The 24,504-nt window shown below is 41.4% G+C and overlaps 2 protein-coding genes across 4 annotated transcripts; both read right to left on the reverse strand.

The window, feature by feature from the left end:
* Window positions 1-1,069: 1,069 nt before the first annotated feature.
* LOC146523169 (ceramide-1-phosphate transfer protein-like) lies at window positions 1,070-8,198 on the reverse strand. Its single transcript, XM_085145390.1, has 6 exons — window positions 6,503-8,198; window positions 5,216-5,280; window positions 4,472-4,653; window positions 3,560-3,716; window positions 3,132-3,328; window positions 1,070-3,036 (listed from the first exon to the last, which is right to left on the reverse strand). The coding sequence occupies exons 1-6, from the start codon at window positions 6,609-6,611 to the stop codon at window positions 2,808-2,810; spliced, it is 939 nt and encodes a 312-aa protein (XP_085001516.1). The 5' UTR covers window positions 6,612-8,198; the 3' UTR covers window positions 1,070-2,807.
* Window positions 8,199-8,307: 109 nt separating this feature from the next.
* LOC146523170 (F-box only protein 41) lies at window positions 8,308-23,154 on the reverse strand. Of its 3 annotated transcripts, XR_014871414.1 has the most exons (18): window positions 22,884-23,154; window positions 21,072-21,243; window positions 18,266-18,787; window positions 18,105-18,184; window positions 16,827-16,899; window positions 14,801-15,031; window positions 14,613-14,677; window positions 14,375-14,530; window positions 14,132-14,289; window positions 13,771-13,994; window positions 12,902-13,017; window positions 12,282-12,434; window positions 12,114-12,209; window positions 11,803-11,921; window positions 11,477-11,638; window positions 11,274-11,389; window positions 9,518-10,190; window positions 8,308-9,456 (listed from the first exon to the last, which is right to left on the reverse strand). XR_014871414.1 is itself a non-coding variant. In XM_085144982.1 (17 exons), the coding sequence occupies exons 2-17, from the start codon at window positions 21,219-21,221 to the stop codon at window positions 10,128-10,130; spliced, it is 2,484 nt and encodes an 827-aa protein (XP_085001108.1). In that variant the 5' UTR covers window positions 21,222-21,243; window positions 22,884-23,154; the 3' UTR covers window positions 8,308-10,127. The 3 variants fall into 3 exon arrangements, 2 of the variants coding, with proteins under 2 accessions (XP_085001108.1, XP_085001116.1); XM_085144982.1 differs by having other exon boundaries at window positions 8,308-10,190; XM_085144990.1 differs by lacking the exon at window positions 22,884-23,154 and adding an exon at window positions 21,413-22,044 and having other exon boundaries at window positions 8,308-10,190.
* Window positions 23,155-24,504: the final 1,350 nt, after the last annotated feature.

Consider the following 24,504-nt stretch of genomic DNA (forward strand, 5'->3'; position numbering starts at 1 on the left):
CTAATGTCCACCCTACTGTTACTCATTTTATATTAAGATTTAAAAATCTACTTGGTATTAGTATTGCTTGTAGCCTTCATTAATAGTAATAAATAACACAGCAATATTCATGTAGTTTTAAAAGCTTGATAACATATTAAGTAATCCAAAGTATTCAGAATATGTTACTCTCCTTGAGTCACTTAACTGAATACGTTACAAAATACATTTTGGGGCATGTATTCTGTAATCTTTAGTGGAATACATTTTAAAAGTAACCTTCCCAACACTGACAACACGGGTTCTCACTCCCTAAGGGTAATATTTTACGCTAGGTGACAAATCGTCAACATTTTACGCTTTCGCGTACCCAAAACGTTCCTAAATGACGAGATCGGAGGAAAAAAAAAAGAGAAATTATGAGAACCGTTTGGACTCAATCTACACATTTTTGTTCATTTTCTTAAAATCGCTTTGGAAAACACTATTTTACGTCATTTCAGTGCTGGTTATGGTTAGGAATTGGCTTATGGTAAGGTTTAGGCCTGGTATACATGGCTGGAACGTCCGCGGGACCGTCATTCCACTGCAATTCATCCATAACCCGGCGCGTACCATAAGAACGCGGAAGGTTACGAACGCCGCGAGAGTGAGAACGAGCTGACACTGAACATGAAGAGTCACCAGGTGGAGAAAAACGATGTCTCCAGTCCGTCCACAGAGACATCGTGGACGGACTTTAGATACTTACTCTAAGTATTTCAGTTAGAGCACTAACAACAACTTCTTTTTGATCAGTTTTACACATAATGTACTTTGAGTTGCAGTTTTTTTTACATCTGAAAAATTTGTATTTCATTTTTTTAATGGAAATAAATCGTTGTGGACATTTTTCTTTTTATTACAATTTTTTTTGCCAAAACACATGATTCTCAGATCCTTAAGTAAGCTTTCACTTACTGAAGTCCAGGGACAAACGCTTGATTTAATTCAGCGTTTTACCAGTTTTATTTAGTTTTTAATCTATTTCTCATTTTTAAAAAGTGACTGTGAACTTCAAATGTAAACTGTAAATATCAACACTTCACCGAGTTCTTTTGATTCCTCAGAGGCATCTGATGGAAGACAAAAACACACTGCTCACTACACCATTTCACACTTTATTTCTCTTTCACATTACTTCTAGAAGGGAGATGCGTCATGCATGACACGGTGCCGCAGATCTCAAAATGGTGGTGGTGCCCCTGACAGTTTTACAGAAGCTCTCTCATTCTAGTCTAAACAACAGTGTCTCAGTAACTTTCCACTAGAGATGGTCCCCACTTATCTGCATTTTCCAAAGCAAGCGTGAGCAAGAGTCTGCAGCTTTCTACTCCCCAAGGACACCTGGTCTAATGCCTTTATTTTTCAGGGCTCCGTCCACTCAATACTACACTATATAACTTTATTAATAAAAAGCATAGCATTATTGAGGCACTGCAAATTATTTAACTCCAACAGTCCCTCCTTTGATCTGCCCTATGGCAGATCAACACTATTAAAAGCCATCAAACATCATCATGTCTGCTTTGGTATTAGATCCAATCCCCAATAGCCCTGTTAACCAACCTTACCAATAATCCCCTAATAGACCACAAATTACCCAAATAGCTATAAGTATGAATAAGGAAACCCTAATGAACCTAATACACACTTTCCTGTTCTGGTGCCTTGGGTAAAGCACGGCCTGAAGCCTGCCCTGGGGTCCTGCCCTCCTTTTCAGGCTGTTTGTGACCATTGCTGCTGCTTCTCACAGTGCTGTCCATCCTGGCTCTGGCCCCAGTTGGGGCAGTCCTCTCTCCAGTGTCCATGCTCACTGCAGGTGAAACTGCATCGTGTTCTGTGTTTTGTCCGTTCTGTATAACTTGTATATTTTATAGTGAAATGCCATCTTGCCATCATCTTAGTGGTAGCAATGAAAAGCAGTTAAGTATCGATAATCAAACAAGGGGAAAAACGCTGGCTTTCAAGTAGCTTTCTGTTAATGCTTGTAATAAATAAAAGTATTTCAGTTAGAGCACTAACAAAATTCTCCAAACAAAACATTATAAACTTCAGGCCCATAGTTGTCTGCAGTTTTTGTGACCTTTTGAATGAATGTTAAACATAAACCATTGCAGCTTCTTCAGTCTATTAAAAAGCCTTGACCCTGAACAACGAACCTTTTACCAGTCATGGAAAGCTTTATTACATTTGTGGAAATTATTGTCAACAATAACTCTAATGAAACTTTGAAATTCTGAGTTCTTTCTTTTGATATTATTGCCGTCTTCGTGCTCCTCCTCAGCGAATAACCTTTTTTCATTTGTTCATACAAACCTCTGTTCCTTATGTGTGAAAAAAGGGAAAAAATCAAGCCGGCTTGTTTTCCATGACAGAATTTTATGTTCCAAATAAGCCAAAGTGTGAAAAATCCTAAACATGTCCAGAGTCAGAATAGTCCGTAGAATCCTCTCTGAATTTGTGAGGTGAAAGTTTTGTTTTGTTCCTGATGTTTCCAGTTTTTTCTTAGTTTGACTGCTCACATCCATGGGTCCATTGTGCTTTAAGCCAATCCATGATCTTCGTTTAAACCTAATCCATCATGCTCAAACCTAACCAAGTAGATCTACAATTGCTAAACCTTATAGTAGTAGTAGCAGAAGTACTAGTCTCAAAGTTAGTTTCACACTTTACATTCTTCTCTCAGAAAAATGAGAAAATTCTTGTAATGAAAAAATAGGATTAAATAAGATTAAGATTAAATATTGTGACTGTCTGACAAACTGCCGTGAGACTGAGTTGGCTGGTCAGGGAAGATCCAGCATGTCTCGCTCGGCCAGAAGCTGCTGAGTTTGTGTGTGCACCAGCATCAGGGCGTGGATGATGATGCGCAGGATGGGCGTAGCCTCCTGCTGGTTCTGCACACACACCAGCTGCAAAAAGTACTGTCTGTCGGGAAGGGCGAGGAAGACAAATTCTGCCGCCTGCCGGAGCACCCAGGGGTGGTGTGGGGCCAGCGCCACCTTGTAGGCATCCCTGAACGGATAATAGTATGTATGTTAGTCAATTTTTACTCTAAACATTAGAGTTTGAGTCTGTCTGAGTACTTAAAAACAGACTGGTGGGGTTACCTGCTCAGCTCCCCCGGCGTTTTGTATTGTCCGTTTTCATCCGGTCCTTCAGCCAAACCGTCCAACATTAGCTTCAGCCAGAGGAGGGAACGGTGCAGCCGGAGCAGCGTCCTGCAGCCTGAGTCTGTGCGGTACGAGAAGTTAACCATATCCGCTCTCAACTCCGCCTCCATCATTGATCTAACAGAACGATACGCCTCCAGAGAAAAATAAAACCAAAAATGACAGTGTCACAGTGTGATGCCAGGATTTTGTGAACTTTGGCCTCACTATTTCTTCAGGAATGTCTTTGTTACCATTTAAAAACATCAACAATAAACCAAAATGTTAAAAAAACAAACAAGAAAATTCACATTTATTTTTTGGCAGGTATACTAGAACATGGTTTGTGTTAGATGAAAATTTCACACAATAATCCTCAAACTCACCCCTGTTTTTAATCCAAATGCTTCTGGGGTTTGTAGTCCAGCGGGTTCCCCATTAGCCTCTGCACTGTGTCTGAGTGACAGCTCTCGAATCAGCACGACCTTTTCTTGCACCTTCTGAGAGAAGAAACTGACCATCGGCCCAAGCGACTCCATGAACCTGAGGGCAAAAACATTGATGAGACCCTTCTGTGAAGATAACACGAGTGCTGTGAGAATCAGCTTTCACAGATTTTAGTATTTTTTTAAAACTTTTTGTTTGTCCCTGCATCGTCATTTTTAATTTTGGACCTTGGTTTTATGTTAAATTAGTCAATCAAGAGCACATACCTAGAAAACATGCCCCTGTGGGACCACAGTGGGTAGCTGTGGGTAAACTCTGGGGCTGTGTGGGTAAGACAACCCAACACTTGTCCAATGCACCCCCCAATGGGTGTGCCTGCACTGGGCTTGCCCATAGAAAACATGTGGTGAGTTAAAGCTAACATGTTTTGTCTGATTGATTTTTAAACCCAGAAATGTTACATTTATTAGCATAAAATCAGATAGATGGACAGACAGATAGATACTGTCACCAATGGTGGATACTTATATGAAGCATGGCCAAAGTTTTAAATGATGACATCAGCACAAGTAGCTGCCGTAAGCCAAAATCTCAAACTGCTCTAAACACTTGTTTTCTGTGGGATTTCCTTAAATGATCACTTGTGAGCCTTGAAGCCACACCTGCAATAAACTTTTCACATTATATTGTGATATAGCTCTATTTTTATTTTGCCTGGGTGGCAGCTCTACGCTTCCGTACTAAAGGGCTCCACCAAGGCCTAAAGTAAAACAAAAAGGACATTTTTTTCAACTGTGACTCATGCAAAGTCAAAGAATAAGAGTAATAATACTGTCGAGCTGTTTGTGTACTTCAGCAGCTGGTCCCAGCTCTTCAGGTATGGCTCCAGCAGGATGTCACCATCGTTTGCCAGGCTGGATTTCAGGTACAGCAGCAGATGTGAAGCCTGAAATGACTGGCCGGGGCACTCCTTTATGAGGGACAGGGCTCCATCTGGCTCCGCCCACTGCTCAGGGGCCCACGGAGGCTCCGGCTAAAAGAGAGAAACTTTTTTTACTGAACAACATGATATTTACTGTTATCATGATCATGTTAGTTTCTCTTTGTTTCTCTTCCTCATTTCTAGTCTCTTCATGATAGACTTTGTATTTGCTTTCACATGTCCTTAGTCAGTTTTAATAATTTAATTCAAAAATATAGTATTATATATATATATATTATTAAATATCATTCAAACCTTTCTAGTTTAACTAAAACTATTAACCTTAGGTGAAGTATTGACTAATTTTATGTCCAAACATTTTGTTGAAGAGATATTAATCGAAACTCTCCTTTTGCAGGCTGTACTTTCCAGCAGTACCAGTTTGTACTGCATGATGGTGCAGCAAGTCATTGTTAGCTTTATTTCACCAGGTAGGTCTTAAAACAGACATTGGTATTTATACAGGTGTTCTGGAAAAACAAAACAACAGTCCTCTAAGAAAAATTTGATTGGATCACTCAGAAGAGCTTTTTAAAGGTTTATATTTTTTGTGAAAATTACAGGTTTTTATTTATTGTGCGACTTACATGTATATAAGTGGGATTAATCTTACCTTCTCGTGGTAAAAACTCAAACATGGCTGCCAGGGGCTGCCACAGTCCCGGACTCCACCCTGGGCTGAAACAAACAGATGACAAACCAAACAAACAAACCTCTGGTTAGACAAATAAAATGCAAACCTCATCAGCTGTGACTCATAATAATTGCAGAGTTAATACATTAAATGATTGCATTTGGTAATAAAGTTGGTTTAAAAGAAGCAATGTTCAGTTAACATTATTAACTTTAGGATTTCTGGTAATGTAGTTTTGATTTTAGGGTTCATCATATGTTTATCAATGTAAAATGAAAATATAAAAGTAGCTAGTGCAGTACTTCCAAACTCTAAAAATCTAATGTGCGTTATTGTTACATTTTTTTAAATTTATTTTGGGACTCGTAGAGTAGCTCTGTTATTTATACTGGGCTTTTATACAGCCCGACTTACACGATGAGCTCACTTACTTTTGACTGGCCAAATTCTGGAAGCCTGCTGAGGGGCAGCTGAAGTCTGCTGAAGTCTAGTTTTCTCTCTGTCCACACTTTGTCACATTTTCTAAGTAGCAGGGTATTTTAGGCTGATAAAAAGCTAGGAAGACAGCTTTACCGGATAAAATTGTAAGTTAACATGAGCTTATCTGTAGAACATGTTATCACAAAAAGTGAGTTAAGGTTAGCTTGCTAGGGTTAGGGGGTACCTTAACTCACTTGCTAACATTGATGCTAAAATTACTTTATGAAGCCTTACTAACGTGATTATTTACTGAGGGTTATTTTTTTTTCCCTATGAAGAGTAAGCCAGGCAGGCGTTTATCAGATCAGTGATTCTGGCTGATATCAGCAAACATTAGCTTACCTGATATTATTTGATACCAATAATATCAGGTAAGCACTTACTGACTAACCTTAGCTTGCTTGCTAATGCAAATGATACAAAAACAAAGCAACAAAACCAAACACAAACTATCTCGAGCCTCCCTAAAAACTCACCTTCACCTGATTGGCCAACTTCTGGAAACCTGTTGAGGGGAAGCACCCAGTGCTTTGTAAATTTAAACAGAGTCTAGGAGTGAATTTTTGCTTCCTGAGGTTGAATTTATATACTTTCAACTCAATATTTGAAACTTTGACCATATAAAATGTATGGTCTTTCATATATCTGTATCTAGTTATTTATGACAGAATAAGCAGAATAGATCATCTTTAAGTGTCTTAACACTACATGAGCAAACATACTTTGTTACAGTCTATGGTAGAAAATAACTGAGAGTTGGAACCAACAGTGACGAAGGAAACTCACGCAGCCAGAAAGAGCTGACGAAGAGGAGCAGAGCCAACATGGCCGACAGCAGCACGTAATGAAGCAGCAGTGTCCGTCTGAGGAAAACCATGGTGACCAAAACACACATACACGCACACACACACACACACACACACAATCAGCCAAACCACACAGATTTGCCTGGGATCCTCACTTTTTTCTCACACAAATTAAAACACATCATCTACTGTTACTTCATACCATGCTCTCTCTATCAGTCACTCTCTTGGGATCAAAGGTCGCTCACTCCCACAGGTGTAAACACACGGGGACAACCTTTGCTCCTGACCTTCTTTGTGTAGCAGCTTATCTTAGCCCATTTTATCTTAACCGCATGTCATCCGCAGAGCTTTGCTGACTGAAACTCAGACCTCACAGAGACAGTTTTTATACACTGATTGGATCTTTTTGTAACAAAAAAAACACCATCAACGCTGACCAGGTGATATTTGTGCTTCAGACTGTGTATCTCGGAAGCTGCAGAAGAAGCTGGATGTCTCCTTTTGGCAAAATATGACTTCCATTGATGCAGACAGGAGGAGCTGAAGGAAGGGGGAACGTCTGTGTTCCTGGTGGTTCTCAATGTCTTTTACGGCGATTATACTCACCGTTTTTGCCCTTGGCACAACAGTGCTGTATGGCAGTTACAAATGGATATGGTTGTGTGATGACATCACTGCTCGTTCCCAAAGCAATCAATGTGGTGGGTATAATGTGGCCCACATTTAATCTTCAAAAAGCTGTTACTATGAATGACCCCTGTGGCTGTTAATTGAACTGCAGGCAGCGAGCTGCTATCACCCACAACATCCACTTACAATGTATTACTACTCTATGCTGTATGTCATGAGTGTTGTACAGCAGCTGAAAAGGCAGAACATATTAAGGTTTTGCTGTCACATCATTTAAACCTGCCAGTTACAAAGGTTGCTTTGGTTGCTAGCAGTTTGCCATGGTCACCTGAATATTGTATGGAAGATGCCAGCTTGTCCCGAAACACTCGCTAACAACTCACCGAGCTGTAGGAAACTTGCAAACCAGAATCGGAGACAATGCAGAGGCATAACTTTTACTTTTAGAGTCCTCGATTTTCAATTTCCATTTCACTTTTTCTAACTTCACTAGAGCTCAGAATACAGAACAGCTGATTGCCCGTAGTTTGCATTTTCCACACACTTGTTTGGGCAACCAAACCAACAAGAATGAGGGTTTTGGTGCAGCACTGTACACCTCTTTGCAACCAGTCTCCCCTTGTAACTACTGGTAACCAGTCACCAATAGGTCAGGAAATATAAACTTTTCTCTATTTTGGAAGTGATTCTGTAAGCCTCAGCAAATGGAACTTTAGTAACAGGTCTCAATCTCCAGGAATCACTTGGCAAATACAGTAGACCCCCAGAATTCGCGAGGGTTACGTTCCCAGAGCACGCATGAATTGTTGAAAACCATGAATTTTGGATATGGTAAAAAAATGCTAATGTTGTCAATAAATGCCTATTTTTTATAGTTTAAACAGTTTAAAGATTCAGCAGGGGGTTCTGCAAACAATTATCGGTGAGCTTCTAAGCAAAAATCCCCAAATGACTGAGTCCACAAACACTGAGCCACGACTTCTCAGGGGTCGATTGCAAACAATTTGCCCTCACAACCCCTGATCTTTAAGCCTGTGCGACTGGGGCCTAAATCCTGTGTGCAGCCACATCAGGTTTTATTTTTGTGTTCAAACGTCACATCCTTTAGATTTCCATCTCACGTTCATAAGACAGGAATGAGTCCAAAGGCTGTTTGAGGTAACTGAGAGACTCAAGGGACATTTTTATTTTTAAGTGGAAATACAAAGTGTTTCACATGTGACAAAGCATTGCATAGGGCACATTTAAGAACAGTAGATTCCAGTCCAACATTAGAAACAGAAACCTTTGATTGTAGAAAACGAACATATCTTGATTGTTTTACCACATAATTAATCAAGAGGAGACACAAACCTGATGAGGAAGTGATTTATTGATGGGGAAACCACACAGGTAGCATCTGCAGCTTCTAGGGGTTGCTAAAAGACATTTTCTTTTATCAACACATCTGCAGTTCTCACTGACAGGTTGATTCAATGATTGCTCGACTGATATCTTTGGGGCATAATTCAATGCGCCCTGCTTGCTTGTGCAAAAAGTCTTTGTGCATATGTGTGTTCTTGTGCTTATATTTAAGGTAAAAATAATGAACGAGGGTTCTGTTAAAACTTGAGGTAAGACTAAAGGTTATGATTACTTCAATACAACAAGTATGGCTCTTTTTTGCGGAACAACGACGTTCTGTTTGATGAGGGTAAATAAAGGTTTATTAGAGGTGCTCAACTTTGCTGAGGTCTGAGTTATTGCAAAAATAGAAGAGATGAATAAAAGTTAAAGGGCTCTAAGATTCGTGAGGAGAAAGAGTGCTAAAAAAGAGGTCGCTAAGGTAGAAAAAGTTCTTATTCAGACTTTTAAGTAAAAAGTTAAAGGATCAAGATTTTAGTTTGAGGTCTTGCCTTCCCATTTCACTCAATGAGTGACTCATACAATTATTTTAAGTCTTATTTTTAATGTTAGAAGCTGTTCATAATATACAAAAAAAGACCTGCAGGAAAATTAAAACTTAAGAAAATATGATGTACTTTTTGAGTTTTAGTCTTTTGGAGTGAGCAGGGGTTAGCCTGCTTTAGCCTGATTGCCACTTAGTCTGTCCTATTTGTATTATTAATAGATTTTAAAAGCTTTAAGATGCAGTCGATTAGCCCAGTCTCATTCTCAGAGTTCCAAATACTGCCATGTTTCTTATCCAGTGGCATCTCAAAGATAAAATGACAATTGTTGTTTCTTCTTCATGTATCGACGCTTGTGAAGGGCCCTTTCGTATCATGCCATTTAAACAAAAGTTTTTAACATAAGGCCATACTTGTTGCCTTTAAAAACAAAAACAAACTTGACCAAGTAGTTTTCCGTGCCTACAGCTAACTAATTTCTTTTTAGCAGCCCCAATTTCCTTGAGAGGTTTTTTCTTATATAACTGTAATCATTCTTCTGGTTAAAAAAGTCTCCACTGAGTCGCTGCACTCTCTTTGGGTATACAGTGGTATTACACCAAACTACTGCTTTTTCTTTAACACAGTGTTTAGTTCTGTTGAGCTTTTCAGCTTTAATTTGATTTTGAAGGATTTAAACTATTTTTGAAATAAGTAGCTTTAAAAGAGGACTGGTAGATATGTCAGGACAATGAAGCCAAAGGACTATCAATAGGACAACAGCAGCATCCGATAGAGTGGCAGTATTTGACGCCATGGGACTTGACTGCTTTGCATGGGTTTAGCACAGACATTAAGGGATAAGTATGGTTTATTTTAGCCTAAATTCCTAAAAACACATTAAATACCTTTTATTCTTTTTCTTTTTTTTTAAATAAATCAAGCTACAGGTATTTCCTCAAAAAACAGTTTCAGTTTAGGCCAGTGTGTAGTAAATATTGCACACATTAGTTCAGGGAAAGATTAATGGCTTCAGGTAAAAAAACAAAAAACAAAACAGATTTAGACGTTCTCACGTATAAAAGAAAGCAGTTTGTGCTGAGGTCAGGAGAAACTGTCGGCTTTAACTCGCAGGACGTCACTCACACCAGGACGCGTCTGAAGAACCTGAAGGGGCACAAAAATGACAACATGAAGGTGGTCTGTGCTTAAAGTCTCTCTGAGTTTTAAAGCTGACCTAAAAAAAACTTCCTCTTCAGTTAAGTCGTCCAGAGTTGGGTTTATTTCCAGGAAATTAGATCCTTGGTAAATCCAACCATGACCATTTACAGATTTACAGGAAAATACAAAAACATTGTGGTTAAGTAGTACAAGCATGTTCTGACCACTGAGTCTGACGTTGTGGGATTGCATTTGTACAGATTTGTATGCCTGCACCGTTATACGGATGTATCCTGAATTGTACTGAATTGGTCAGAGGGTTTCTGTCTGTAGACAGTTTGTCACAAATGTCCGAAAATCACACGAGTGCAGAGTGAAGTGATGCACTCTGCTTGTTGAAAGCACACTTCCAGAAGTATTTTGAGAGCTTGAAAAACTTGTAGAACTGCTTCTGCAGTTCTAAAAACAAAGCAAGTTGTAAAGTGACTGTCAGTGATGTCAGTTGTTTGTGATGTTTGTGATGATTTATTAAGTATTCATGAAGCCGATAGTGACCAAAGTGTTTTTGTCTTAATTTGAGCAATTCAGAGCGGGGTTTATTTATGACTGGCACGTCTCAGGCACATCATTCCAAGAAAAACATCAAACCCAAGTCCAGAGCTTTGCAGACCCATGTTGTAGCTATGTACAGTCACCAGGGGGCAGTGTCAGGAACTTGTGGGACAAGCAGCAAATGTGAGCTACTCTTGTTTATATTTGTGTTTTATTTGATGTTTTAATGTTTCATGTTAAACATAAATGAAGTACATTTGAGGGGAACTATTCTGCTCATTTACTGTTCCACATTTTTATTCTAGATGAGCTTTTCATGATTCACAGTTAAAAATAATCCTTCTTTGTCTTATACTTGGCTTTTTTGTAGTTCCTCAAGGGTGATTGCCCATATTTGTGGAGCCTGCTGAGAAGCAGCTGATTTAGCCCCCTGTCCAAAAGCCCAGTCTTATTTTCTCTCAGTGCACACTTTACATTGAAATAAATATTTGTCTGCTACTCCTGACAGCCAATCAAAGAGCAGTATTTATAACTCACCTTCAGTGTACTGAGAATCTCTCCAAACAGATGTTGTGCTTCCTCGGTGTCCGGTTCTTCAAAGTAATCTGACGCAGAGACCTCGACAATGATTGACCTGATGTTCTCACACTCACCTGCACAGGTACACAGAGGAGTCATCAGCAATCATTGATTAATAATAATCTCACATTTCTGTCTTCCCTTCAGTTACAGAGACTCACTGTGGAAGTGCAGGATGGCCTGACCGCTCACGGGCGTGTGTGTCAAGATCAACGTCTGCAGGTTCTTCTTCAGTCCAGCCTTACACAGCTCTGTCGCCGCCTGCAGGCCGAGGTCAGTAATACGCTCCAACTCCAGCACCTGTAGCTGAGCACAGTTGCGTACTGCACACAAAACACACAACAACAAAAAACCCACACAGCTAATGGTATAATGCATTGTATTTTTACACCAAAATAAACTGTAACTTTACAGTTATTACGGATTTAATTTGTACAAGCATGTAGGACATGAAACAAAAATGTCAATAACCATATTTTTCACTGACCAGCAGCAACCAACCCCTGAGTCCCACAGCCAGCTCCGCCCACACTGAGAGAGCGGAGGTGTGGCCAGCAACGGCCAATTGTCTGCAAGCAGCGGTTACCAAAACGAGTTGGCTGTTGGCTGGAAATATTGAAGAGAGAAAAAGACTGGTGTCAAGGTGACTCAAATCTGCTCATTTATTCCTGCACTCTAGACTGGATTCACAGCAGACAGGACAGGAATTTTTTTTAATTTTTTTAGAAAAAGGGAAACAGGTTTGTTGTTTTTCAGTATGGAGCTATCACAGTGGACTGTGTGTGTGTGTGTACTAACCAGGGATGAGCAGGCGCCACCTGCAGGCTGGCGATGCTCCTGCATCCAGCACCCAAAGCCCAGAGAACCTCCTGACCGAGAGGATCTGATGAACTCCTGCAGATGACCAGACAGACAGTCGAGTAAGCAGACAGTCAGGTGAAGAAGGGGACAGGTAAACAGTCTCACCTGTATGTGAGCGTCTGCAGGTTCCTGCTGTAGCAGCTGGCCAGCCACAGGGTCCTATCGGTGAGGATGTGGGGACACTGAGAGATAGACAGGTGGAGCAAGCTGCCCCCTGCTGACCGCAGCAGGGCCTCCACCCCGGGCTCCACACTCCCTCTGATTGACACACAAACAGACGTATGCCAACTACAGTACCCACAATGCACTTAGAGGACAGCTTTCTTCTCTTGTAACGTCTCAGAAACCTGTTAATGCACTGAGCACTGACCAATCAGATAACAGCTGCGTTACCATGACAACATGCATTTCAAAAAGATAAGAAAAGCTTGTACATTTCCTCGGTAGCAGCATTAATCCTTGAGAGCGGCGTGTGTGTGTGGGCTTGGATTTTTGATTTTGTAGGGACACAACTCACACAGTCACACTGAGGGGACAAAAATTAATCCTCAAAATGTAAATAATTAGGTTTGAATGAGGGCTTGACTCAGTGGTTATTTTTGGTTTAAATCATCACCGTCTGGACATTTTGGCTAGCCAGTAACATTAAAGACTTAACCTATGCTTGGGCTACAACCAGGGCCCTCAGAAGTACAGAAAGGCAAACCTTTGTGAGTTTAATTTACCGTATGTTTCTGTGGTAATCCTCTCGCGTCTCGTTGGCTCGACGACTTCGAGGCTTCAGGTTGCTGAGCACCACGGCCTGAGTTTGAGTGCACCACTGTGACAGCGTCGTCAGGAACTACACACAAAGAAACACATTTTAAATGTGAAATAAACATTTTAAAGTATAAACCAAGTAATTCCTGCATTTTTTCCCTGACAACATCTTTCATGTAGTCACTCTGCCACACAGCTTAATACTACAAGACAGTAACTGTTTATTGAATGAAAATCTGATTTTGGAGTATTACTGAATAAAGAATATTCTGCCATATTAAGGTTTCTATGTGTGAACACAGTTTTAAATTAGCAACAATTTTAAAACTGAGACAAAAAGCAAACACATATTTACTTTGTATAGATGCTGCTCTTTCTTTTATCTTTCTGTTGAAGCTACTATGCTCCATCTTGTAATCGCAAGGCTAAAATTATGAAAAAACAAATTTCAAGTATGAAGTCAAAAAAGGAAACCAACCAGCCAAGCTTAAGTTTGGATGGAAATACCCAAACTGAAAGCAGGAAGTGGTTAGTGTTGCAGTTTTCAGTTTCTTTCATGCAAAGTGGAGGTGACCTTGGCGTTCTGCTAGTGACTAAAGCAATCACATGTATGTTTTTGCGAACATGCACAATACACATTTTCCCCTAGCAACCAGTGGTTGCCAGGGGGTCACTGACTAGTTTCTAAACCTGTGTGAGTGGGGCCTTATTCCCTTCACCCTACACTGTCACCATGACTGTCACATGTTAAATGTTACATGGCCAGAAGATTATCAGGGACAGCTATAAGAGGATGACATTAGTAACTATTTGAAGATGATGAAGACTTCGATACCTCTGTAGACACTCTGGCATTCTCCAGCTGGAGGCGTGTCCAAACAGCAGGGTGCCTGGCAACGAACCGCCAATCAGAGCACACCTCGGCTGCAAGCAGCATTGAGCGCACGTCCAAATATGGGAAGATGCAAAAAAGGCCCGCCCTCAGCCGCAGGGTGTCTGCTACCAGCTGTCTGTCACCAAAGCAACGGGAGGGTGTGGAGCGGACGGAAGAGGGGGTATCTGGGTCAGGAGAGCAGAGTAATGAAAGGCAGAAGCTTTTATTGTGAAGCAGCCACAGGAAGTGTTGCATTAAAGCAGCCTGTAACAGCCAGAGGGGAAAAGAAAGACCACAGGAATGATGGGCAGAAATTATATACCTGATCCAGGTGTGTGTGTCCTGGCAAAGATGAGTCTCCTCATCTCAGCACTGGTCCACAGTTCCTCATCTTCCTCGTCTTCCTCGTCTTCCTCCTCGGTGCTATGGTGACGAAAGTTTCTTTTCTTCCACGTTCTCCCCCATCCCTCTTCCGCAGCCCTGAAATAACAGCAGAAGAAAGACTTGCTCTTTAAAATTTTAAGCCCTGTTCAAAATAAAAGTCACAAAACAAACATCTGCATACCAGAACCTCTCCCTCCTCCCATCTTCTCCTCCTTCTCCTCTCTCTCGTTGAGTCCAGGGTTGGGCGTAGAGATTTGGATGGAGATGGGTTGATGCCGCCTCGCAGTTCCAACCCCCCGAACCCAGAGACGAGGTTCGCATTCGTCCAGCGAGACCACTTGATGACAGAAACCGAGAGGAGGTGTGAGCATTTCACTGACACTGTAAACTCTTTGAAAGAGTCAGGTGTGTTCAGGTACCTGTAGCGATGGTGTCCATGCAGCTGCTCTCCCAGCCTGTAGGAGCTCGACACGCTATAACTCCTCTGGAAGAGCAGGATGAGGAAATGTTGAGTGAGACCTAACAAATTCCAGGTCCTGCTCCTCTCTATAGACAATACATACTCTCATGAATACTTTAATCAAAGATGTTTGTTTGTATTTCCCACCCTGTTTCCAATGGTTTCCTGCATCTTATTTGCAATGATGTCATCAGTGCTGCCATCCAGACTGCGTCCCCCTTGGCTCCGTGTAGGTTCGTAAACCTCAGTGAGCACATAGGGCTCGGTGTATGCGTACCCGTCACTGTCTGGGGAGAGGTTGCGATGTTCGTGCGAGCCAAGCATCAGGAGCCGTCTCTCTGCGCAATCTGCTCGCTCCAGCAGTGTCTCAATGAACATCTGTAATCAAGCGAAGCACAGCAACAGAAAGATTTTATCCGATTTGCCGACTTCTGTATGTTTAGTGTAAGCTGCATCTGAATACCAAAGGTTTTTGATAGGAATTGCTAACACTCCCCACAATCATGAACTAACATGAAGTTGTAAGAGGTTCTCTGAGCACCAAGACATGACTAAAGAAAACTGAATTGAGTGGAATATCTCATTCCAGCTCTACAGTCCTTACCATCGCCAGCAACCAATGTCCTTGAGAAGAGAGGCTGTCTTTAGTTACACTTCAGGAAGAACAATGAGGTTTTCATCCTCAGGAAGCACTGGACCAGCTCTTCTCAAGGATATTCAAGAATATGTGGGCGTTTGCCCAAGGCAATAAGACAGACTTGTGCTCAGTGGCTTTTGGACTTCACCAGGACATTTCTGGCCAGTCTGGTTCTGATGGCTTTATTGAGCAATGAGCTCCAGCATGGATCAGGAAATTGGACTGAGGCCAAGGTTGGAAATGAGTCGCTACCCCAAGTGGAAGAGTTCAAGTATCTCGGGGTCTCGTTAATGGGTGAGAGAAGAAAGCAGCAGGAGATTGATGAATAGACTGGTGTGGCATTGATGCAGACCCTGTACCGGTCTGATGTGGTGAAAAGAGAGATGAACATGAAAGTAAAACTGTTGTTTTACATTACCACCCTCACATGTGGCCACAGAATCTGGGTAGTGACAGAAAGAATGAGGTTTAGGGTCTCTGCCGTTTGGTTGGTACTCTGAGTAGAGCCGCTACTCCTCCACACTGAGTTAGCCTTTGACTCGGATGCCTCCTGGGACCCTTCTGGGTGAGGTGTTTTGGGCATGTCCAACTGAGAGGAGGCTCTGGGACAGACCCAGGACTGGCTGGAAAGCTGTAGTAGGGGAAGAGGACGAGGCAAACAAGGCAGGGTTTGCCTTAGAGCATGTTTGATGAGTCACTTTTGGGTTTGTTATTGAAATCGAATATTTTGGGTATTTTTGTGAATGTCTTGTAGTTTTCCTTCCTTTGTGATTGTTCACGCCACTCGCATTAGTTTCACTGTGTGTGTGCGCTGTTATCTGCACCCGTGTCAGTTAAATTTCTTGTTTGCGCTGCATGTGCACCCCCGTGTTCCTCATGTTCATTGTGGGTCTCTTAACTCAGTGTGAGTTAAGATCCAATTTCAATGGATGTGTTTTAAAATTGTTTACAGTTCTAGTTTGAGTGACAACAGTGTTTGTGGGCCCACAGACTAAACAGTGTGGATGACACTAAGGCCTGAAAGGAGTCCTATGACAGATACTTACATATTTTACTTGCAATAGAATTAACATCTGTGCATTTTGCAGGAGTTTTCTTAAGTTGTCAACAAAAGCTCGCTTTTTGTATATTAACTCTGCCCCAGTGTCCTTTATTTTCTCTCTGGAATCTGAACACATTCTTGTACATGAACTCTATGATTTTGACCCAAACTCTAATCTAAAAACCTAACCAAACTATGTGGGAAGAAAAGGTTAAGTTAAAATATAAAGTATAATATAACACTTTACAGGTTTTGAATGACAAAGGATTATTTCATAGACGAGTGCACATGCTGCATACTTGCCCCCCTCCAATACGTAGTTTCATGTGTAAATAACAGCCTCATCTTGGCCAACCCCACTATAAAAACTGTCGGGTTACCCTGTGTGAGCTGGGTCAGATTAATCTCACGCATCGCTCTTGTCAAACAAATCAAAATAAACCACCCAGAGTTTAATTACAAAAGAAGCAACAACAGAAGATCTCCTGCATCACCTGCAGCCTGGATTTGGCTTCGGCCTCTTTCTCTGCCGTCTCCCTCAAAAAATGCTCAATGTCCACCATCTCCCTGCAAAACACACACAGTTCAGAATGTACATATTATTCAGTGACCCAAATGATAAATAAATTAAATAAGATAGACGGCACAAAAAACACGCAAAACAAACCGAGTGACCTCCCAAAAATACACACCCTCGGGCTGCTCTGCCTCATTGTCATCTTACATTTATCATCCCAGCAAACCGCAGCAGAGTGTGTGTGTGTGTGTTTGTGTGTGTGTGTGTTTGTGTGAGAGAGACAGAGAGAAACACAGAGTGAGGCAGATTAAACATGACGTGTCCTCTGCCTGTGCACCGTGTTTCTGTGCTCAGCGCGCTGTAGTTTCATGATATTACATTACATGCTGTTTGCTTCTGCTATTAGTGATTCATTTCCCACAAACAAAAACTGACCACACGACAAATTCTGCCACACTACATCTACTGCTGCCAGAGGATACGAGTGCAAAAGATTTTAACACCCAAAGCACTTCCTACTTGGTATTTAAATCTGACCCCATTCACCTCCACATACATCCCTTAGATTCTACACCAGAGTTCAAGTTTGCCACTGAGGGCTGAGTAAAATTAGCCAAAAACAACCTCAGCAGTTGCTGCCTGCAGTCCTTGGAGATCTATTACGTGATGAGTGTAGTACTAGAGGAAACTTTAAAGCTTGGTAAGATTTAGGTAAGCGCTACACATCATTTTCAGAAGAATTTATGGATGTCTTGGTCATTTTATTGGTGATAAATCCAAAGGGACTCCAAACTTTAGTCCTTCATACAAAATAAAAAGGTGTGATATAAATAAATTAAAACACCCAACAGAAACTGGTTTTGTAGCAGGCTGCAGACATGTTTCTGCTGTAAAGTTGGCAAATTTAACATGGAAGTCTATGGGCACTCATTTACTTTTACACCCTGCCCCAAGTGGACAATAGGGGAACTGCAGCCCTAAACTGCTGTTTAGTCTTTTCAACCTTGTCTATTTACAGAACAAGTTAAAAAATGTACACTGTTTAAAATAAATACGCGAACATGTTAAACTTTTTACCATTGTTATTGTGATGACTAGTCCATAGAACATAGAAAAGGGCTGATCATAAATGAATAATAACAATGGTGCAATGAAGAAAACTTTAATCGAAAAAATTTTTCTTGTTTGTTCCATAAAAAGAGGGAAAATAAATCCTGAAAACACAGTTTTATCCACAAAACTTCCAGATACTGACTGTTGTCGTTTGCTGAGCTCCTTCTCTTTCCCTGTAAGATCTTTCTTTAATTTCTCCATCATCTCCATGGCAGCTGAGACCTGCAGGAATACAAAAATAGGACAGTGAATATACAGCGACTTCAAAATCGTGTTTAAAACATTGCTTAAAGCCCCGCCCACCTGTCGGGACAGGTAGGCTGCTTTCTCTTCCACTTCCTGTTTCTCACTCCTGAGTCGTTCCTTGTCTCGCCTCGCCCGCTGTAGCTCCATCTCTCTCCTCTGTAGCTCCACTTTCAGTCGGGCCATGCGTCGGTTCACCCTCTCCTCAACCTCCGCGAAAGTCCGGGCGATTTTATGATCCAGCCCGAGCCCCAGTCGCTCTTCCAGCCCAATCTCCACCAAGCCTAGCTGGACCCTCACCTCTCCAAGGTTCTTCCCAGCAAAAAGATCCACAGATCCAGGAAGGGCCAGAGCAGTGGAGGGGCCTTCTGAATGTACCGTAGAGCAAGGCAGAGGGCAATCTGAAGCACCGAACATCTCCCTGAGCAGTTGGACGGAGGCAGATGATGAGGCGAGATCCAAGCAGGCCAGTGGCAGGGGCAGGCTTTGATGTTCCATGTCTAGAGAAGTGCTCTGACTTTGGGATACAGCTGGGCTAGGGAGTGGGAGGAGAGAACTGGTTCTGGAGCTTCTGACCCGAGCCTGAAACATTAAGACAAAGTTAACCCTTTAAAACCGGTCGGAGCGGGCACGCTCTGTTTTGCATAACTATTTTTAAATCCTGGTAGCTCTGCAACCACGTAAGCTAGCGCAATAATTTATTTTGCATATGAAACCGGAGGAGTTGTACTTACATCTTATGCCATCAGCTTGTCCTCGGTCACAGTTTCCTTCCACATATAACTTTGCAAAAACTGCATAAAAAGCACTTGCAGCAACAAAAACATAATATTCCAGAAACACGCTTTGCCGATCCGATCAGCTGTTCATAACACTTCCTACGGTGGAATAGACGTCAGCGCGAACTTTTGCATGTCCGCCATTACCTGCCCGAAACCGGAAGTGACGTCATTTTCGCGGAAATGTAGTTGTTTTTTTTTACCATATAGCCTCACGAGCCTATACTGGTGTTTTTAAAAGTTATGTTTGACTTTCTGACTTTCTGTGTCGTTTCTGGGATGCTTAGGACTCATATTGCACTGCTGGAAATAGTTTATTTTGATGCATATGCTGCTTTTTACAAATTTGCATTATAATATTTATTTTCGTTTTTCCTGCAGTATATAAAAATTGGTGTATTTCAAAAATAAAACTATGAAGACACTCAAAATAAATTTCCTGTGGTTGGAAACTATTTTGTGCAACTTTTTTGTATTTACAGTTTTGAGGGATAAGCCTCTTAAATTTCTCTAACTAGAAATATATGTTAAAAAAACAAAAACGATTTTAATTTTTTTGTAGTTTATTGCACTTTTTTGCAATTTATGTAATTACTATGCACTTAATGCAGACATATTATTAAAATCTGGGTTATAATGGTTGTATTGATGTATATCAACTTGAAATGCTCCCAAAAATGGCTCCATAGCATGTAAAAATATAATATAAGCTCTGGCGGACTTGGTTCTATGGTAGGTCTTAAAGGGTTAATACTGGCACTGGTAACGCAGTTCAAGGGCTGGTCACATTAAAAAGAAATTATTAGTTACAGGTGGAAGATCTGGATTGTCTCAATGGTCTCCAAACGATCCTGTAAATCTTCCTTTCACTCTTGCTCATTCACAAATTACCCCTGACACTTTCTCCCCACTCCACCCTGCCTGCACTCTCTTCCTCATCGCTCTTGTGCACTGTCTGTTGCTTTGAATGGTTGACTCACCTTCACCATCTTTTCCTCTCCAGAGCATACCTCTACCTCTCCCTGCTCAAACTATATAACACAGTGTCATCTGCAAACATCAGAGTCCACAGAGACTCCCGTCTGACTTCCTCTATCTTCCTCTACCTGTCTATCATAACTCTAAATAAGGGGGGGGGGGGGTAAAGCCAAACCCTAATGTGGTTCCACCCACCTGCCACTCCTACCACCACTGTCTCGCTGTCTTCAAATGTGTCCTGCACCGCTTTTAGAATGCAAAGAACTAAAATATTCTCAATAAAATGAAGGAGAAGAAACGAATAACATGGGTATAAATTTCATGGGTGTCTCAAACTCACAATATTAGTTACATCCCTGAGTTTATGATGCTGACATGAGGATCAGAGAGTTGATGCTTGACAGAATTCACATAAATCTAAACAGTTTAAGAGTCTTAATTATTTAGAAAAATAAAAATAAAAGCCTGTGTTTGTTTCTATTCAAAAACCATGCACTAACCAGATTAACTGTCAGACACAGCCACTTATTTTCTTCGTTGCAATAATCTGGTCAGTTTTTCTCCCTTTCTAAGGTCTGACACGACCTCACTTCTGTGTGCAAACAGCATGAACATCCATCTATCTATGGTTTATTTTTGCAGTCCTAGCATGATCAGTTATGACCAGGGAGATTATGTTGGGAATTCAACCATGTTTGCTAGGAAATTAAAGCTACCAAAGTCATGTATTGTTGGCTAGCTTCATTACCAGCAGGTGTCAAACAGAAACAGAGAAAATCTTAAATCTGAGAGGCTGAACAATGAAACAGACAACATCAATTTGTTTTAATGTAGAGTAACTACTGAGTCTCTGTAGCTCCGTATAGCTGCTTTCCATCCATATTCCGTATTCACCGGGTGATGTCAGACAGATTTCCCAATCAGATCCATTATTATGTGTCCAAATTCCAATCGTTTCCACGATGTGGCCTCTGGGAGGACACATTATTTCTTTGTTCCACATGACAGCAAACTCAAATCTCTTTAGTTTGTCACATGTCATGAAATCTTCCACAACAAAGGTACTTTAGCAGTTAATCAGTGGTGAAAATGATCATTTGCTTGGTTACCTGGGAGAGCACCAGCAGGGTCTCGTAGGTGTGTCGGCTGACCAGGTGCGCCCGGAGCTCAGCTACAGATGAGAACCGAAACCCATCCCCGCAGCGAGGACAGAAGTAGGGCAGCTCCGTGGAAGAGGAGGAGGACGAGGAGGAAGACATGATTCACAAGGAAGCAGCAGACCTGGAAGAAAAAATATGAGCTCATTAGGGAACAACAAAGAGACTGCAACAGAGATAGTAAGAGTAGAAGAAGAAACACACAGAGTAAACCGGAGTGAAAACTGGGTCAGAGTGCGTGTGAGCTCTACATAATTGATTCTATGCAGATGAAGATGTAACGAGGCTCAGACCTGAACATTAAAAACAGCAGAACACGTGTGTTTGATTCCTTCTTCACGGATAAGCCGGATCCATGCTGGAGGGTCACATGCGTGTCCTGTGGCGAGCTGCTGGGTCTGATGTTAGTGGGGCGCATGTGTGTGTTTGTTTCTGTGAGGCAGCAATCTTTTACGCCGCTGCTCAGACCCGTGCAGAGGAATTTAAGCACGCATGGATGAGCAGGAAGAAAGAAACGTCTGGGGCGTGGAGTCTCTCTGTTCGCCTACTTCAGCCTCCTCTTCCTCTTTCCATGCCCTCCATGTTTCATTCAGGAGTTTTTATTTGGTAAGGACTACAGCGAGGGGCTGCTGCAATACAGTAACTCGCCTGAGAGCTTATACAAATATAGAAGTAGAGCAGATTTGTCCTTTAAGCAGCACACATATGCTCTACCTCTGTGTGCCACAGAGGAGGATTTGTTCACAGTTGAGTTTTTACATTTGTTTTAAGGGAGTTATGCAGTTACTGAATGTCCTTACACTCACAAACAAATTGGTGTGGAGATTAAATTTATGTCACTCAGACCAACACCAGCTTAACAAACCAAAATGTTTGAGTCACCAAATCAAAATCATGAGATAAAAAGTAAAAGTGATCAGAAAAACATTTTTAAATGAAAACTGAAACTGAAAGAAAAGTATACATTTAAGAACTAACCACTATAAGAAACAAGTGAATTTTGAGATATTTTGACATAAAAAGTCTAAATTAGGCCACTAAAGAGTCAAATTATGACACAAAAATGTAAAAATTGGGAAATTAAAACTTAAAACGTTTAACCTAATAAGTGAAAAGGTAAGTAAAACAGTCTAATTAATTAAAATATAAATAAAATAATACTTACATTACAAAAAAAGGTCAAAATAAGAAATTAAGTAAAATTAGTTCTGTGATGAAAAAAAATATAAAATGTAAATATATTTTTAAAAAAACATGAAAAATATAAAGAAAATGTTGCTATAATGTCTCGTTATAAACATAAAAAAGCGAACAATGATGTAAAATCAAAGCTTTTAGAAAACAAGTCAACACTAACAAATGACAGATTGGTCAGAACTATTTTGGAAAAGTTTGATTTGTGGCACGAGAAAACTTTAAGAATTTAAAAAATGAGACCTGAGCACAAATCAAAGAAAAGACTGTCGAATTACCTGCAGCATAAAGTATGAACACTGAACAGGATTTCACTGATTAATCAGCCCGCCCACTCTGTGTCCAGCTGTTAGATTACAGCTGCGGGCTCATTCACAGTTATTACACGAGCAGGTGTTAGAACGTAAACGTTGAGCCACGCAGACAGAAACTGATTGATTATTCGAACATCTGCCTGCAGCTGTGAGGAGAACGAGCTGCTCTTCGGGTTCTTACCGAAATATCGAGACTGATGACAGCTTCTGTGCTGCCACACACACGCGAGAGCGCGCCCGGTTCACCTATCAGTACCTGTGACAATCGATCTGCGGATGTCTGGTCCTCGCGCTGCCTGAACCCACCCTTATCGACCGCCTGCGTTACTCAGCCCCAAAATCCCGTTGCCATGGTTCTTTCCCGCATCTCCTCGGATCGATGGTCCATCATCCCGGTACCGACCACGTTTTATCGTGCAGCAGCAGCAGCATTGCACACGGAGCGAATGTGTGCGTGTCTGTGTGTGTGTGTGCGTGTGTGCGTGCAGCTGCTGACGTAGAGAACGCGTGATGTGGGCCATGATTGCCAAGGCTCTCTGGTTTCACACATTTGTGTTTTTATCGTTCAGATTAGACTGAATTGGACATAAAAGCATGAACACGGTGACGCGCGCGAGGCGATCTGTAGATAATTTGATATTCATTAACACACATCCACTGTGCGGGCTTCAGTGTGTCTTTGGAAGTCACGGAAACTGTCATTCTCACGGCGTTCAGACCACTTTTTTTTTTAAACTGAGAATCAGTCCACTTCTTCACCCCTGTAACCAAGGAGACACGTGTACTCCAAAACATCTCTCCATAGAGGAAGAAAAAAACAACTTCAAGCATCATGGGAATGTTTCAGAGTCTTCCAGCTCAAAGCATCCTTAATTAAAGTCATTTGTGTAATGTAGAAGGAGTGCAGTGGCACAGTGTTTATTTTATAATGAGTATATTTGGCTTCACCGACAAGTTTTATTCTCCCAGAGTGACACTGCTGGTGTTTCTATTTGTCCGGGGGAACTTTTCATACCACAGAAATGACAGTGTGAGCTTAGTGCCGCTTTTAATAAGACTGGAAATAAATGTCTGTGTTTTATACATAAGCAGCAGCCTGCCATCATCATCATCATCACAACCCAGATTTCACTGTAATAACTCCAGCCACCAGCCAGTTCCTCTATAGAGTGTCTGAACTTTAACCCTAACCACAAGCAGAAAGAATCAATTAAGAGATCTGTTGTCCCAGTCGAACTGATTAACTGATTAGGATGTCAAACACAGAACAGTCCTGCTGGATGAAGACGTTTGAATCACTGAAACTCCTCGTGTGAAGTTTTGTTCTGTAATCTGTAATCATGTTGAAATTTCATCATGAGATGGCTCCCTGTACAGTCTATATGACCTGTCACCGACCACAGAGCGACAGCAAGACTACAAGTTTGTGGATATTAGGTGGTCTCTGTTTTGCAATCTGTGTAAAAGGCATTTTTCCTGACACATTCTTTTGTGCATGAGTGTATTATTTTTTGTCCTTTTGTGATAATGTGGTGGCCACTGGAGGGCGCCAGAATCCTGCGGCCTTCAGGAAAAGCTTTTATCCTATTTAGTTTGCGGTGGAGGCCAAAGCAAACATGTGTGACGTGTTTCCAAACACGTCTGGTTTTAGTATCAGGGTTACAATTTGGTTATGTTTACGTTTAGGCTGAGGGTTAGGCTTAGGTATTCATTTTTGATGGCTAGGGTAAGCGACTAGGGAAAGCATTATGTCAATGAGACGTCCTCACGAAGATATGAAAATGAGTGTGTGTGTGCCTGTGTGTGTCTGTGTGTGTGGGAGAGAGAATAAGACTGGGTAAAACTGCTGTTCCCATAGCAACATGACCTTCACTGTT

Source organism: Neolamprologus multifasciatus, chromosome 3 (assembly GCF_963576455.1).
Source record: "Neolamprologus multifasciatus chromosome 3, fNeoMul1.2, whole genome shotgun sequence".
In the NCBI taxonomy this organism is placed as follows: Eukaryota; Metazoa; Chordata; class Actinopteri; order Cichliformes; family Cichlidae; genus Neolamprologus; species Neolamprologus multifasciatus.